The sequence below is a fragment of the Sapajus apella genome, unplaced genomic scaffold (assembly GCF_009761245.1).
Source record: "Sapajus apella isolate SASKATOON/1434 unplaced genomic scaffold, GSC_monkey_1.0 scaffold2, whole genome shotgun sequence".
Classification (NCBI taxonomy): domain Eukaryota; kingdom Metazoa; phylum Chordata; class Mammalia; order Primates; family Cebidae; genus Sapajus; species Sapajus apella.
This window is the reverse complement of record NW_022436942.1, coordinates 1467644-1485311: the sequence shown is the minus strand read 5'-3', so window position 1 is coordinate 1485311 and position 17668 is coordinate 1467644. Positions and strand designations below refer to the sequence as shown.

General features: G+C 40.4%; 1 protein-coding gene across 2 annotated transcripts; it reads left to right on the top strand.

The window, feature by feature from the left end:
* The first annotated feature begins 6390 nt into the window (after positions 1-6390).
* On the top strand, positions 6391-17057 carry KLHL42 (kelch like family member 42). 2 transcript variants are annotated; one of them, XM_032287003.1, is made up of 2 exons: positions 6391-7232; positions 11887-17057. In XM_032287003.1, the coding sequence occupies exon 2, from the start codon at positions 11895-11897 to the stop codon at positions 12336-12338; it is 444 nt and encodes a 147-aa protein (XP_032142894.1). In that variant the 5' UTR covers positions 6391-7232; positions 11887-11894; the 3' UTR covers positions 12339-17057. The 2 variants fall into 2 exon arrangements, with proteins under 2 accessions (XP_032142894.1, XP_032142901.1); XM_032287010.1 differs by lacking the exon at positions 6391-7232 and adding an exon at positions 8718-10118.
* Positions 17058-17668: the final 611 nt, after the last annotated feature.

Genomic DNA, 17668 nt, shown 5'->3' with positions numbered 1-17668 from the left:
AAAAAAAAAATGTTTTGCTCTGTAGGCCAAGGGTGCAATACCTTCTGATGGTCTGAATGTGGGTTTGATCTCATAGGTTGTCAGAATGTAACTCTTCACATGTAAAAGCTTGTGAGACTTCCGGCCACAATGGCTCACACCTGTAATCCCAGCACTTTAGGAGTCTGAGACAGGCAGATTACCTGAGGTCAGAAGTTTGAGACCAGCCTGGCCAACATCGTGAAACTCTGTCTCTACTAAAAGTACAAAAATTAGCTGGGCATGGTGGTGGGCACCTGTTGTTGCAGCTACTCAACAGACTGAGGCAGGAAAATCAGGAAAATTGCTTGCATCCAGGAGGCGGAGGTTGCAGTCAGCTGAGATCCCATTATTGCACTCCATCCTCACTTTAACTAGTGACAGCTTGCAGGAACTGACCACTGTTATAGCAGTTGGTTCGTTAATGTTCATTTCCAAAGTATTCTCTAGTCTTTTTCCATTGATCCGCACTTTGGCTCTGAAAATGGAGTTGGGGTGAGTCTTCCTGTTCTGTGTGTGAATACAGCAAGGCTGGGAGAGAGACTTAAACAAGTGTCTCCTGGCAGAGATGGAATTGTAGTTGTCAGCCTTAGCATTTGCTGAGCTGTCCCTTCTCCTCTCAGCCAGTGTTTACCATTTTTGGAGCATTTCTGTGGTTGAGGTTGTAGTAGAGCCTGGGAATAGTGCAAGAAAGAAAACTGTATGTCTGTTCACAGTCCAGTTTAAATTGCTTTTTGCATCTTTGCTTTTGGAGTTTCTCAGAGCTGGGCATAGGTAGCAACAACAACTACTTCTGTTTTCTAACCTTTCCCATTCTCCCCTTCCTAGTTTCTAGGGGAAATTAATGCATGGGGACATGGCAGAAGGCAAGTAGATGAAGGAGAAAGAGGAGGCAAAAGGACCTGATGGCCCACAGGCTTAAACAGGTTCTGAGTGGTTGAGAAAGGACTTTCGAAAGGAGCTTGGTATTTCTAATTTTTACTCTGGTGATAGCAAACTTCTTTTTCTACATACTGAGTGATAATGATGGTTTTTTTAGCATTTACTCCGGGTCAGGTATTGTAGTCACAACTTGAGGTGTCATTATTAATGCTCACGTCATCTCTGTGAGGTAGTGTTATTAATTCCATTTCCTCAAAGTGTAAACTAAGGCTCAGTGAGTTTTAAGTACCTTCCACATAATCACAGGGCTAGACTTGAAGCCACCAGACTTCTATGTCATCTTGCCTTCCTGTAGTTATATGTGCTACTGTTAATCCTTGATATCTGTGTGCTGGTGTTTAGCATGTTTCATGTTACATAACTTTTAGGGATTTAAAGAGCTTTTTAAACCAGGCACAATGGCTCATGTCTGTGGTCCTAGCTACTTGGGAGGCTGACTCAGGAGGATCGCTTGAGGCTGGGAGTTCAAGGCTGAGCCATGATCAGGCCACTGCAATCCAGCCTGGGCATTGAAACGAGACCCTGTCTCTTTAAAAACTCTTCTTTTTTTAAAAAAAAGTTTCTTTAAGTGACCTTGAAATTCTACTGTGGTTTTATCCAGTTTTTTCACTTAAAACAGAAATTTTCATTATAATATTTTTATTTATTGCAAGTAACAAGTATATAGCTATGATAGATGGCTTGTTACTTGGTCTTAAAATTCTTCTTTTTACCTCCTGAACATAGTATGTTAATATTAAGAAAACACTGTAGAGATAATAATTTTGAAAAGTGGTCGATAGCTTGAATTTATACCTTTGCCATTCAGGAGGTGGAAGAGTGGAAGAGTTATTTTCATAAAGTTGGAAATGAAGCAGTAAGTGATGAGAATTTGTGGATGAGTGAGCACTTTGTAGAGTGTTCCAGAGTATATCATGGTCAGTGACTGTAGCAGTTGACAAATGAGAAACCACCCTCCCGAGGTTAAGAAAAACTTAGAACACCCAGAGAAGCCCACCAATGGAGAATGACTTATCTCTGCAAGCGCTGTCCTTTTCAGCTCTTACTGCATGCCAGACATTGTGCCCTTCTTATCCCCACCTAACAGATGGGAAAACTGGGGAACAGATAAACAGATTCAGTAATTTGTCTAAGGTCACACTGCAATTGATGTGTGATGATGTCAGGTTTCCCTGTTAAGCCTGGACTCATAACCTTTAGCAGTATGCCTCTTTATTAAATGGTCTGTTTTTAGGTGGCAATTTCATCTTAAAACAAATTCAGCATTAAAAAGTATTTCTCTTCAAGTGAATTTAGCATGTTGGGGTCTGGAGAGATGGAATCGTTTACTTTAACTGCCTATTCCTTGAGCCTCAAAAAGAAGCCCCTTACATGTTTGCTTAGGACAAATGATTATGCTGGATAAATACTAAAAACTGTTTTGATCTTACAAAATTTACTATCTGTGTACCTTTGAGGGGCAAAAACAAACTGCGGCTGGGAAAATTTAGTGCTTGTTTACAAGCTTTATTTCCTTTGGTTCCCCAAATTTGCACACACAAAGAGGGCATCATGGTTGGATTTTAAGGGCCATTGGCAGCAAGAAAAGTAAGCAGCGGGAATCAGGGACCCCCCAGTACCTGCCACCCTGATGTCTGTTGGCACGAATAAATGGTCTGGCTGGCTGGCTTTAAGGGACAAGACCAGGCTCTTGATGAAGAGTACTCTATTCACGCTCTGACTGGAAAAACAAACTAAAACACATTTAGATATAAACATGATAGGAACTGTTAAAAAGTCTTAATTGTTTAGTAGGTGCCTATTATCAATCTATTTTTCATAGTGCAATGCATCAGTTTTATTGAATACTTTTTAAGGGATCAAGCATGGGCTTCTTGTTTACTGCTTATTCTTTACCCCCTTGTGTGATTTTTTGTGTGTGCATACCCTCTACTTCCATTATTTCTTAGGATATTATTATTTTTTAAAACATCATTGTGTTGGAGTTAGATGCGGTCTTGAAATTCACTTGGTCTAGCACTTTTATTTCAAACATTAGGAAACAGAAATTTGAATGATAGTATTTTATCTCTGTGTAGTAGTTTCTGATAGACAATTTGACTTAATCATCTCTACTAACCTGTGATGACTCGTGCCCATTTTACAGATAAGGAAGTGAGTTGGTTGGATTGGGGTCAGATAGCTAGTTATTAGCAGAGCTGGGACTAGAACTGCGGTCTTCTGATTGGTGCTCAGGTCTGTTTCTGTTGCATCATGCTGCTGCTCATACTCTTGGAAACTTGTGACTGTTGCACATCTCACAGCAGACTAATCCAACACTCCCAAGTGTTCATCCTTCCTGGCTTTCGAAGGTCTGATTAATCCTTGTAAGCGACATCAAAACAAATGAATTTTGTGTTACTTTTCAGTTCAAAAGTCATAAGACTTATCTAGTGTCTGAAGCTGATAAGCAGCATTTAATTATTTACTGAATATAGAGCTGGAGGCCATTTTTCTTCTCTTTTAAAAGTTATTTAGTTTTATGAAAGATGAGCATTTGTTGATAGAAGTATTTGTTGAATTAACGTGTAAAGACCCTGAGAATGCTGGATCAAAGTAGTTTTTTTCTTTTTCTTTCTTTTTTTTTATTGCGTTTCAGGTTTTGGGGTACATGTAAGGAACACGCAAGATTGTTACATAGGTGCACACATGGCAGTGTGATTTGCTGCCTTCCTCCCCTTCACCTATATCTGGCATTTCTCCCCATGATATCTCTCCCCAGCTCCCCACCCCCAGCTGTCCCTCCCCTAATTTCCCCCCAACAGACCCCAGTGTGTTATGCTCCCCTCCCTGTGTCCATGTGTTCTCATTGTTCAACACCCGCCTATGAGTGAGAACATGCGGTGTTTGATTTTCTGATCTTGTGTCAGTTTGCTGAGAATGATGGTTTCCAGGTTAATCCATGTACCTACAAAGGACACGAACTCATCGTTTTTGATGGCTGCATTATATTCCATGGTGTATATGTGCCACATTTTCCCTGTCCAGTCTGTCATCGATGGCCATTTGGGTTGGTTCCAGGTCTTTGCTATTGTAAACAGTGCTGCAATGAACATTCGTGTGCATGTGTCCTTATCGTAGAACGATTTATAATCCTTTGGATATATACCCAGTAATGGAATTGCTGGGTTAAATGGAATTTCTATGTCTAGGTCCTTGAGGAATCGCCACACTGTCTTCCACAATGGTTGAAGTAATTTACACTCCCACCAACAGTGTAAAAGTGTTCCTATTTCTCCACATCCTCTCCAGCATCTGTTGTCTCCAGATTTTTTAATGATCGCCATTCTAACTGGCGTGAGATGGTATCTCAACGTAGTTTTGATTTGCATTTCTCTGATGACCAGTGATGATGAGCATTTTTTCATATGTTTGTTGGCCTCACGTATGTCTTCTTTTGTAAAGTGTCTGTTCATATCCTTTGCCCACTTTTGAATGGGCTTGTTTGTTTTTTTCTTGTAAATCTGTTTTAGTTCTTTGTAAATTCTGGATATCAGCCCTTTGTCAGATGGGTAAACTGCAAAAATTTTTTCCCATTCTATTGGTTGCTGATTCACATTCTCATGACTGTTTCTTTTGCTATGCAGAAGCTATGGAGTTTGATTAGGTCCCATTTGTCTATTTTGACTTTTGTTGCCAGTGCTTTTGGTGTTTTGGTCATGAAGTCCTTGCCTATGCCTATGTCCTGAATGGTTTTGCCTAGATTTTCTTCTAGGGTTTTTATGGTGTTAGGTCTTATGTTTAAGTCTTTAATCCATCTGGAGTTAATTTTAGTGTAAGGTGTCAGGAAGGGGTCCAGTTTCTGCTTTCTGCACATGGCTAGCCAGTTTTCCCAACACCATTTATTAAACAGGGAATCCTTTCCCCATTGCTTGTTTTTGTCAGGTTTGTCAAAGATTGGATGGTTGTAGATGTGTTGTGTTGCCTCCGAGTCCTCTGTTCTGTTCCATTGGTCTATATCTTTGTTTTGGTTCCATTACCATGCTGTTTTGATTACTGTAGCCTTGTAGTATAGTTTGAAGTCTGGTAGTGTGATGCCTCCCACTTTGTTCTTTTTTCTTAGAATTGACTTGGCTATGCAGGCTCTCTTTTGGTTCCATATGAAGCTTAAGGTGGTTTTTTCCAGTTCTGTGAAAAAGGTCATTGGTAGCTTGATGAGGATAGCATTGAATCTGTAAATTACTTTGGGCAGTATGGCCATTTTCACGATATTGATTCTTTCTAACCATGAACATGGAATGTTTCTCCATCTGTTTGTGTCCTCTCTTATTTCATTGAGCATACCAAAACCTGGCAGAGACTCAGCAAGAAAAGAAAACTTCAGGCCAATATCCATGATGAACATAGATGCAAAAATCTTCAGTAAAATACTGGCAAACCAATTGCAACAGCACATCAAAAAGCTTATCCACCATGATCAAGTAGGATTCATCCCAGGGATGTAAGCCTGGTTCAACATACGCAAGTCTATAAATGTAATCCACCACATAAACAGAACCAAAGACAAAAACCACATGATTATTTCAATTGATGCAGAGAAGGCCTTTGACAAAATTCAACAGCCCTTTATGCTAAAAACCCTCAATAAACTAGGTATTGATGGAACGTATCTCAAAATAATAAAAGCTATTTATGACAAACCAACAACCAATATCATACTGAATGAGCAAAGACTGGAAGCATTCCCTTTGAAATCTGGCACTAGACAAGGATGCCCTCTCTCACCACTCCTATTCAATATAATATTGGAAGTTCTAGCCAGAGCAATCAGGCAAGATAAAGAAATAAAGGGTATTCAAATAGGAAAGGAGGAAGTCAAATTGTCTCTATTTGCAGACAACATGATTGTATATCTAGAAGACCCCATCATCTCAGCCCAAAATCTCCTGAAACTGATAAGCAAGTTCAGCAAAGTCTCAGGATACAAAATCAATGTGCAAAAATGACAAGCATTCCTATACAGCAATAACAGACTTAAAGAGAGCCAAATCAAGAACGAACTGCCATTCACAATTGCTACCAAGAGAATAAAATACCTAGGAATACAACTAACAAGTAACGTAAAGCACCTCTTCAAGGAGAACTACAAACCACGGATCAAAGTATTTTTGAGGCAGGTTGTGGTATCTGGTACTATAATCTCAGCACTTTGGGAGGCTGAAAGAAGAGGATCACTTGAGGCCAGGAGTTCAAGACCAGCTGAGACAACATAGTGAGACGCCATCTCCACAAAAAAATTTTATAAAAAATTAGCTGAGTATACTTGAGTATGGTGGTGCATACTTGTAGTCCCAGCTACTTGAGAGGCTGAGGCAGGAGGCTCTCTTGAGTCCCAGAATTCAAGGCTGCAATGAGCTATAACTGCGCCACTGCAGTCTAGCCTGGGTAACAGAGCAAGACCCTGTTTCATAAATAAATTAGTAAATAAATAAATACAAACTGTGAATTTGTTCAGTGCTGACCTCTCCCTATTTTGTATGTTGTGAAGCAATATGAGGCAGGACCAGTGGCCTGCTCAGGTGTCCTGGTGGTGCAAAGATCTCCTGACCCACTCTTTAGCAGTCACCCTTCACACCTGCCTATCTGTCTAGGCAGCACCAGTGTCCCCCTAAGATAAAGCCATGCTACTCAGTAGGAAGAATGAAATAACCATTCTGAGAGGTAAAAGACAAAGGGGTGAAGTGGGTGCCTTCCTCCTCTCTTAGCCTTGTGCCTGCCCCTGAAAGAGTGTGGAATTTAGTGTATACACATTGTCTTTGGTTTCTGGACTAAGGCTGAGCAAGATTAATAACTTGTTATGTTGAACTGCTTATCTTCAGTAGCTAGTGTTTGGACAGTGTGCCATTCCTGTGGAATCTTGGGGACAGGAGTGAGATTTGAGAAGCATTCCTTTCCTCCTTTGTCCTCAGGCAGAGTGGCTTCCAGCTGGGAGAGCTAATTTTCTTCAGATGTCCAGGAGATTCTAGTAGTTTATGCCATCGTCATGCTTCTCATTGATTAGAAGAACCAACTCCGTGGGCCTTTGTGTCTCTCTTTCAGGTCTAACTTCAAACTCGTGGCTGTTAATTCAAAACTCTATGCCATCGGAGGGCAGGCCGTTTCTAACGTTGAGTGTTACAACCCTGAGCAGGATGCTTGGAATTTTGTGGCACCCTTACCCAATCCTCTGGCTGAGTTCTCTGCCTGTGAGTGCAAGGGAAAAATTTATGTCATTGGAGGATACACTACCAGAGGTAAGTGAAGGGACTAAGTAGGTGGTCTGGCCATGTGTAGGTGTCGGCAGCTGGGAAGGGCAAGACAGTGTCAGAGGAAGCTCTGATGTACCCGAGTGTCATTTTATGGTTTAATACTGTACACTTAGACATCTGGAAGGAAGCGAGTCCCATTTGGGTGGGGTGATTGGGACAAGAGGGATCTTTTGATAACTTTGTGTGAGCATAAAAATCAAATGGGGAAGGGAGGGCTGTGAAAAAAATATGTTGTTATTATTTTTGCTTCTGAAAACCCAGCTTTTTGGTCAACTGTCTTGTGATTTGGCTGGGCCTGGTTGTGATTTGGTGGGGTCACTCTCTGAGGTTGGGTAGGTCTTTAGAGAAGATTATCTGGGAACTCCCATTTTTATCTCAAACCCGTACCAAACCTGCCCCCATCCAACATTATGGAATTTAGTACCAGAGCATCCTTGCAGATTAGTTCTCATTTTCTCTTTGCGAGCACACACACATCAGATAGAGGTTCCAGAAACCCAGCTCCAGGACACTGTTCACATATCACAGGACAAGCAAGAACATGAATACAAGAGTTCTTTCCTGACCAGCAGTGGGAGGTGGTTGTACTATCTATTTATTTGTTTATTTGTTTGTTTCTTGAGACAGTCTTCCTCTGTCGCTCAGGCTGGAGTGCAATGGTGCAATCTCCACTCACTGCAATCTCTGCCTCCCAGGTTCAAGTGATCCTCCTGCCTCAGTCTCCCTAGTAGCTGGGATTACAGGCACCCACCACCACACCCAGCTGATTTTTGTGTTTTTAGCAGAGACAGGGTTTCACCATATTGGCAAGGCTGGTCTGTAACTTCTGACCTCAGGTGATCCACCTGCCTTGGCCTCCCAAAGTGCTGGGATTACAGGTTATGAGCCACCGTGCCTGGTCTGGTTCTACCATTTATTAAAATGTCCATGTGTGTTTTTTACTTTTTTGGTGGGCATTTTGTAGTTAATAATTTGGAAATAAAAAATTTCTACAGCAAGTTTATTTTTTGTGGAGACGAAGTCTTACTATGTTGCCTAGGCTGGTCTTGAATTCCTGGACTCAAGTGATTGTTCTGCCTTGGCCTCTCGAAGTACTGGGATTACAGGCATGAGCCACCATGCCCTGTTAACCAGCAAGTTTTATACTGCTGTTCTTGGTAGGGAATTGTCTCAGGTAACAGTGGTAGAGAACAATGTGGTTGTTGGTGGGACACAGTGGTTCACACCTGTAATCCAGCACTTTGGGAGGCTGAGACAGGAGGATTGCTTGAGGCCGAGAGTTCAAGACAGGCCTGAGCAACATAGCAAGACCCCTTCTCTAAAAATGAAAAGAAGAAAATTATCTGGATGTGGTGGCATGTACCTGTAATCCCAGTTACTTGGGAGGCTGAGGCAAGAGGATCACTTGAGGCCGGGAGTTCAAGACAGGCCTGGGCAACATAGCAAGACCCCTTCTCTAAAAATGAAAAGAAGAAAATTATCTGGATGTGGTGGCATGCACCTGTAGTCCCAGGCCCAAAGATCCTTTTTTGAGTAAAATCACCATTCACAGGTTCAGGGGATTAGGAAATTGACATATCTTGTTAGGGACCACCATGCAACCCACTGAAGCGATGTGTATATTTATGTATTTAAGGAAAGGCAAGACAAAGAGAAGTGCATTGGAAGCAGTGATCTTTTTCTTTCCCCCCACTCCAAGTTTCTGTCATTTGTCAAGCTATTCCCAATGTCTCTCTCTGGTGACTCTCCACTGAAGATAGTTTTCAACTTTTTCTTTAAATATAATTGAAAAAAAAAAAAAAAGAGAGACTTAGTACTCATTTCTTTGACCTTCAATATTGGTTGTCAGGTTACAGTGATTAACTTTATAGGTTTAGACTAAGCCATGGGCCTCTCAGTCCCCCAGAACTCCTATGTTTATGTAATAATCCTCTCTCTCCTCTCTCTTTCTCTCTCTCTGTCTCGTGTGTGTGTGTATGTATGTGTGTGTGTGTGTGTGTGTGTGTGTGTGTCTTCTAGGAAAGTAAATACAGTTATTTACCTATGAGCAATTCTAAGAATTCTGATTCCTCTCTAGATTGAGTAACACAGATTGCATCTCGTGGACTGACATAATGCACATGTGCTTTGACTTATCTTCTGACCAAGGCTGTTCAACACTGACAGGCAGCACTGTAACCCAAAGAGTACTTTTCTGGTAGATTCCTAGTTTTTCCATGGTCCTGGCTGAGCAAATGTCCTTTAGATTTGACCTAGAAAACCCTTCTTGTGTGTTTTGTAGCTTCACAAGCCACTGCTAATGTACCTTCTTCACTTGGGCCACCCACGGTGATTTCTATCCTGGATTCCCTGAGCCAAATACCCATGATGGGATGGTTCAGTGATGTGGATGGATGGCTATTTGTGTAAGGGCTGAAACTAGTTTTCTAAGATGGGAGAGCTGGGCAGTTACTTACACGCTGAAGCCCTCCTTCTTCTTTGGTGGGGCTTTCCAAGCACTGCCTAATAGTTCTCTGTATTTAAGATAAGTCATGATTGTTAGGAAAAAAAAGAAAAAAAAGTTAGTTTTTAGACTCCTGACAAGTAAGACTCTTAAAATTTAGCAAATAATACCTCATGATTTTTATGATGGCTGTTTGATTATTTTAATTCCTTGGCAACACTGAAGAAATTCAAAGAAGTTCAATAGCGAGTAATAGCTATAAAGGGAAGAAGGGTGATTTGTCAAACTTCAGAATCAACTTTAAATGTAAAAACAAAAAGATCATTCCCCCGAATCAAACCACCTCATCATGGTCTGAGCCCTTGTTGAGTGAGGAGAGAAAACATTTACAGAACACCTGGAAAGACCTTCAGGCCTGGAGCTGAGAAATATGTGGAAGCCTCACTAGAATGAGTTCTTTATTCATTCGGTGGACGGCCAGGTTACTAAGGAGCACTTTTTAATAAATTATTGACCAAAATCCCCTTGGGCCATCTCCTAAAATGATCTTTATCATAATAGCTATAGTAAAAAGAAATATGGAGAGGTATTCATACGGTTGGAAATCAGAAGGACAGTTTCCTAACACTGTAACTTACACTTCTGAGATTTCTGCAGGCATCAGGACGTGTGCATGCACAGGACTTTGCTGTGTTAGGAGGTACCTTAGTTTGTATCAGATGTGGCTTTGGAGGGTGCTCTTTAATAAAGCACTGCTAATTATGGGTGGGTTCTTCTCAGAAGGAAGAACTGAAAGAGGTATGAAACTTCTGAGAAAATGAGCTGTCTTCTCTTACCAGCGTCTGCAGCCATCAAAATGCTGTAGGCTTTAGTTGTCTGCCAGTTCCCAAGCTGAGCTGTCTCCTTCATGGTTAGGATTTATTGTTTGTTTAGAAAAAACAACAACATTCTGTTTATAACTCAGAGCATTTGTGTTTTCTGCTGAAGCTAAAATACTCATTTATTCTTTCCTAGAGGAGAAAAGAAAAAGAGAACAATTAAAAACAAGAAAAGCAAAACTAGATATTCTAAATTTCATAAGCATTTTTCACAAAGAGACTAGGCAGTATTTTTCCTTAAAGAAAATCACTTTTTTTTTTTTTTTTTTTTTGAGACACCAGGATCTCTGTCACCCTGGCTGGAATGCAGTGACGTGATCACAGCTCACTGCAGCCTCATCCGTCCAGGCTAAAGCCATCTTCCCACCTCAGCCTTCCAAGTAGCAGCTGGGAACATAGGTGCACACCACCATGCCTGACTAGTTTTTTATTTTTTTTGTAGACAGGGTCTCACCATGTTGCCCATGCTGGTCTTGAACTCCTGGGCTCAAGCAAGTCCTCTTGCTTCAGCCCCCTAAAATGGGGGGATTACAGTCCTAAGACACCATGCCTGGCCAAAAATCATTATTAATTAAAAATGCCAGAGCAGCCTTTTATCTAGACTTTGATGTTATCTACACTGCAACTATCTCTTGTGAAATGGGAAAAGGCAGAGGGGAGGACCTTTGTTATTGTCTCTCTGGGGATATAATTGGGAAACTAAGGCTGGGCATGGTCAAGACCCTGTCTTTACAAATAAAAACAATTTGGAAAACCGAATTGCCACGTGATTCTGTGGCTTGGTACAAGGCCGCAGGTGAGACTGCTGCATTTCTCCTGACTTGTAACGTTGTGTCCTTTTCACTAGACCGCCTCTGGAGAGCCTGTGTTGCTACTTGTCATGTTTCTTAGGATCAGCTGTCAAGAACAGATGTAGTTGCTGCCCAGCCTGGCTTCTGTATTAAGTAGTCGGTAATTTTGTAGCTATTGATGAGAGTTCTGACGCACTTAGTTTTTTTTACACTGACCTGGTGGTTCAAAGGTGTGGGGGTCCCAGGGAGGAGGGGCTGTGTGAAAGTCAGAGCTGCTCTTTTCCCTGGTTTTATCCAGTCTGAGTCTCCCAAGGAGGAGACGTTTGGGAGGGGGAGGTGAGTGTGGATGGATCTAAATATATCTCTTCCCAGCCATTTTGAAAACTGTTTTTCCAACTTGTGCTTTTTCCAAAACAGTTTTTTTCTCTTTGTTACCAAATTATACAGGTAGAGGTAGACACTTCTGTGCAGCCTAGCCTAATGGTGTTAGTGGGGGCGGTGTCATTACTTGTCTGTCTTTCTTTCAGACCGGAACATGAACATTTTGCAGTACTGCCCCTCTTCCGATATCTGGACCCTCTTTGAAACATGTGACGTCCACATTCGCAAGCAGCAGATGGTGTCTGTGGAAGAGACCATCTACATCGTGGGGGGGTGTCTCCACGAGCTGGGGCCCAACCGCAGGAGCAGCCAGAGCGAGGACATGCTCACCGTGCAGTCCTACAACACCATCACCCGGCAGTGGCTCTACCTCAAGGAGAACACGTCCAAATCGGGGCTTAACTTGACTTGTGCGCTCCATAACGATGGCATCTACATCATGAGCAGAGACGTCACCCTGTCGACCAGCTTGGAACACCGAGTGTTCCTCAAGTACAACATCTTTTCAGATAGTTGGGAAGCATTTCGGCGTTTTCCAGCCTTTGGACATAACTTGCTGGTGTCTTCTCTTTATCTGCCCAAGAAAACAGAAACATGACTGAATTGAATTCGTAGATGAAAGAAAACTGGTTCAAGATTTTTTTAAAAAACGTAGTGTCCCATTGCAAGGGAGACTGATTCCTAAAGGGTAAAGAAGGGTTAAAGTAGGTCACATATATATACAGTAGCAGCTGTAAATAAGCTTACTTGAACTAATTACTTGAAAACTTGTGGAAAAAAGAGACCAATTTTGTTATTTTTTAAATTATTGATTTTTTAAATTATGGGAGCAAATCCATCTCCAGACATGATACTCTTGGGCCAATGACGGATCATCAAAATGTAGATTCATTGTGACTGCATGGTAAAGGGCCACAGTCAATAATTGGAACAAATGGTAAAGATGATTTTTAAAATCTGTTGTATTTAGGTCCCTTTACAGATCATTAGCACCTTATGTGAGAGATTTTCTTTTTCTTGCCAGTATACTTGACAAGCATTCATATTAACATATTCATTCCCTTTTCTCCATCAGGCATACCCACACATACATCTAGTATGTTTAAAATAGGGTTCTGTGTTCAGATATTTTCTTTGCACACTACTTTTTAGGAAACTTACAATGATGGAGCCCTGCAGTGAATCCTTGCCAGTGTTCAGTCCTCCTTAAAACTTACATTAAAAACACTCTCAGCTATGTTTCCAGCCTTCTTTGCAGGTACAAATGCTGGATTAATAGATTGATATAACCTTTTATTTTATTTATGTGACAGATTGCATACTTATGTGGTCACATAGGTTGCATTGCTAGGTGTTCTGTATAAAGAGGATATGTTATTTAGAAAAAATGAATATATGAATATTTTTAAAAATTGAGTCTTAAATTTAAATGGGAAGGGAAGAAAACACCAAATAAGACAAAAATTTGCCTTTGAGAGTTACTTTTATTGAATGTATTTGACTTAGTTCTTATTTTAAGGCTTAAAAAAAGTTTATCATATTTAAGTCAGGCAACTAATTTAACCTTAGCTTTGTAATTCATGTTTTGCTTTTGTGGACTAAGGTAAGGACAGCAGTTAAACATTTGTGCTGGAGTAAGAGGAAGAAGCCCTTACAGAAGTGGAATGGCTTCTGGTAGTATTTCTGAAGTTAGGTAAAGTGCTTTTTACTTGCCTTGGTTGTTAATTGAAATAGAATTCGGCTCAAGCAGCTGTTTTCACTGAGGGAGTTAACAATAAAAGTTTCTGCCAATCATAGATCAGCATTCCTCAAAAATATATATACTCATACTTACAGAAATTTTATTTTGATTGAAAAACACTCTAAAATTATCTGATATTTTGTAATGGAATCAGTTAAACTGAGCTGGATTCCATCATTCTGCACTAACAGCAGGCAGAACCATTTCAGTTAGTGTGTGCCTCACTTTAAGAAAATCCCGTTGCGGGAAAAAAACTGTCAGAGCAAATTCATGCATTCAGCAAACACATATTGAGTGCCTGCAATATGCCGTCCACTGTGCAGATGTAGGATGGGGCTAATTACTTGGAGTTCTTCAGTTTATTATAGGAGTCACTACAGGGTTTCTTTACAACTATGGTCTCTAGTATATACTTAAAATAACCGTCCAGTTATAAAAAGCCTATTTGCACAACTTTTTTGGGAATACTTCTATTAAGTAAAATGAGGTAAGCCATTATTTTGGACATAGAAACAGATCTGTGTATCTTGTCACCAAATAATCTTATCTCTGAAGTCTACTTACAACTTTGTAAGGGTTTCTAAGCTGTGCCCATTTATTCCCAAATATTAAGCCCTTAAAAAGGTAACCTCTGAACAAAAATCTGTGCCCAGTAATAGTACTTAATAGATTTTAATGTTAATTTATATTCATTATAGAATTGAATTTCCAGTGACCTATATTTTATTACATATATTTTAAAATCTAATTTATTTTAGATGGTGTTAACTTTTTCTTGCTGAAGAGCTTAACTTTTTAAAGGCTTAGTCCTATACATTTAGAAGATGAGTCAGTTGAATTAGTACTGGACAAACAGTTGGAGATTAGCTTGCAAATAAGCACATCATATCAAATACAGTATTCCTGCCAACCAGTTAATTCTCTTCCTGATTACATTATTTGGATCTGCTTGCCTAATCTTAACAATTAGATTCTTGGACCAAGTGTAGATATACTCTGATCCGCAAAGCTCTTTTATAAACCAGGTTTGGGTTGTGTGTATGTGTGTGTTTGGATAGTATAGCTCTCTTTAGGACAGGCATCTATCAAGATTTTGTTATTCTGGGCTGCCAGCAGTACTTGAGAAAGCTAGAATGTGCAATAGGAACAGATTTGTGCATTTTGGGATATCCTTCCTGCCGTGCACATCAGCTGTGTTGACATTTTGAGGATAGTTTTAATTTAGCTGTCTTCTTGTTGGTGCCAGTTTACACTGAAGACCCTACCTATGATAGAGGCAATGTTGTTTTGAAAATCTCCCTTCATCCCCTAGGACTGTCCTTTACTCCTTGATAGTATCTCTCCATTTTCTTCCCAATTCTCTAAATGCTTTATCGTTTTTTTTCAGAGATGCTTCTGAGGGACCCTGACCTCCCACTATGGGGATGGGGTTGCTTGGAGGACCTGGGGTGACAGCCCACTGACCAGAAGCACCCTATTTTATAAATAGCGGCTTGAATGGTGGAGAGTGAGTCTCACGTGTGGGTTGTTAGAAGGCTGGTTCCGACGTCCTGTCATTCTCTCTGGCTTTCCTTTCAACCCCCGCAGTTTCAGAGGCCTCTCCCCTTAGCATCCTTTAAAAGGTTTTCTCATGAATGTCTACAAGAGTTGATTATTTTGACAGTATAGGTTAAGTCACAACGACGAAGTACTGAGAAGGTTATCAGTACCAGGAAAACAGAAGTCTTAAGATTAGAATGAGAACCAAAGAGAATTTAACCCTGCCATTTTTTTTAAACACCAAGATCCTAAGTAATTCTAAATGCCTTAGATATCAATGAAAGCTACACACCATTGAGATGAACAAAATTCTCTCTCTGTGAAGGGAGTAATCAAGTAAATGCCTGTTCTCTTTCAATGGACTGTTGCTTATTGAGCATTGTGAATAATGTGTTTTCAGATTTCCAGTTCTGACCCTACCTGTTTGGCCAAAGATGTAAATTGAGAGGAAAGGCCTTGGTCTTCCTGATCAGCCAGCATTTAATGAACAGTGGCTTAATGCAGATCACTCAAGAGGCAGCACAGCAGTGTAAAAGGAATGTAAGTAGGAGTTGGATGCCTTTTTCCTAGGCCAGGAATGGGGAATACATAACATCTGTGCCATCGTTCTTCTAAGGAGGCATTATTGAATGAGTGCAGCATTCCTTTCCTCTGTGCCAGGATTTGGTCTTAGAATCTATGTCAGATGGGTGCTTCCAGACATCTATTCCCAATCCATCAGCTATTTGCCACCCCTGCCTTAGACAGAGGAGTGAAGGAATTAAGAGGGTAGACACCAACCAAAATGGCTTTGAAAGCAATAAGCTGATTCAGCTCTAGTCCTGTGGTAACTAGAAAGTGTCTGTCATGTGCAAGACAATGCTAAGAACTGAGAATGCAGATATAAATGTCACAGTCCATGACCTTGAAGAGCTTACAGCCTTATAAAGAGGTTCACTGTAATTGTCTTCACCAGGGCATCCTTCTCAAAGATGCCCACTTTTGTCTGGCACATAGGGGCTTGGTGGTCTGGTGGTCCCTTCCATCTTGGCCCAATCTATCCTTTGTTTTTGTGATTTACTAACAATTACCATTAACCAGTTTTGTTTTTCTTTTCAATTTGAACATCACATCCTGTGTTTTAGTTTTTTCCTCTATGCTTTTCTCTCACTGCTTTTCATAGTCTTCTATGTACTTTATTATTATGAAAAAAATGAAAATCATATGTAATTTGCTTTATTTTAAAATGCTCACTAAGCACTGCAGACTTTGCAGTTGTGGTCCCAGCTGCTTGGTCCAGTGGAAAGGAAGAGTGAAGCCAGGGAAGTTAGTATCCAGGAGGGGCAAGTTGATTGCATGTGCATTTATACCTATGCCTTTAAAACATTCCCATAAAAAGAATAAAGAAATTTCCATTCTGCACTAGTACCGATGAAAAGACACTTGATTTTGCCTTGTGATAATTATCAAAGGATAGTTTTTCATCCTTAGGTTTAATTCACATAAGAGCTTTTTTTTTCTTTGTTAACTTAGGAACACATCAGTTCACATCAGCTGACATGTTGCTGACGTCTGTACTTGACATAACCATTTTTATTCCTACAGGAACCATTAAATATAAAAGATGGTCAATTTTGAAGAGCAAAAGGGTGCCGAAATGACTTGTAGGGTTGGCTGGTGCTTTTTCAAATGGATTGCTGTAGTTTATTACTCGTAAAGAAAAGGAAAATGTGATTTACGTTATTGTCGTTTTTTCTATTTAAAAAAAAAAAACCTTAAGAATGGGGCACTTTAGCTGTCCCCACAATGTTTTCATATCTAGTAGTCATTTTAGGGAAAGTGATAATCTGTAGAATGAATAGTTATGTTTTGATATGACCGATACTTTCTTTGTTAAAAAGGTTGTATTGTCTTCAATTTCAAGTGTAGCTTAAAAGTGTAAACATTATGTGATTCATTTGAATACAAGAATGCCTATGAAGTACTCACTATAACAGCATTCCTTTTGTGTTTAGAACTATAGAAGAAAAGATCTTCAAATAAAGTAGTTCTCAGTCACTTTTTGTTGTCTAAGTTCTATTTATCAGCTGCATATTCAGGCCTGTGCCAGGACTAGGAGGAAATGGGTGAAGCAACTCAGGAATCTGAGGAGGGAGGATTGCTTGGGGCCAGGAATTTGAGACCAGCCTAGGCAACAGTGCAGTCCTGTCTCTACAAAAAATTAAAATAAAATAAATTAGCCGGCGTGGTGGTGCATGCCAGTAGTCCCAGACACTTGGGAGGCTGAGGCTGGGGAACTGCTTGGGCCCAGGAGTTCGAGGCTGCAGAAAGCTCTGATTGCACCACTGCACTCCAGCCTGGGCAAACAGTGCAAGACCCCAAGTCAAGAGAAATCTATGAATAAATGGACAAATTTCCTACACAGGACACACTAAAGGAGGAGGAGGATGGCTGACCCAGCAGAGTGACATCCAAAGCTAACTGAGCATTTTTTTTGCCAGTAATTCTAAGCATTATTTATTTATTTAATCCTCACATGGATCCCATGTGGTAAATAAAAATATTATCCTCCACTTTACAGTTGAGAAAACTGAGGCACTGTTGGTTACAAAATGCCATTTGGGAAAGAGGAGAAGGGAAAACTACATACGGCGGTCACTCGTCTAAAA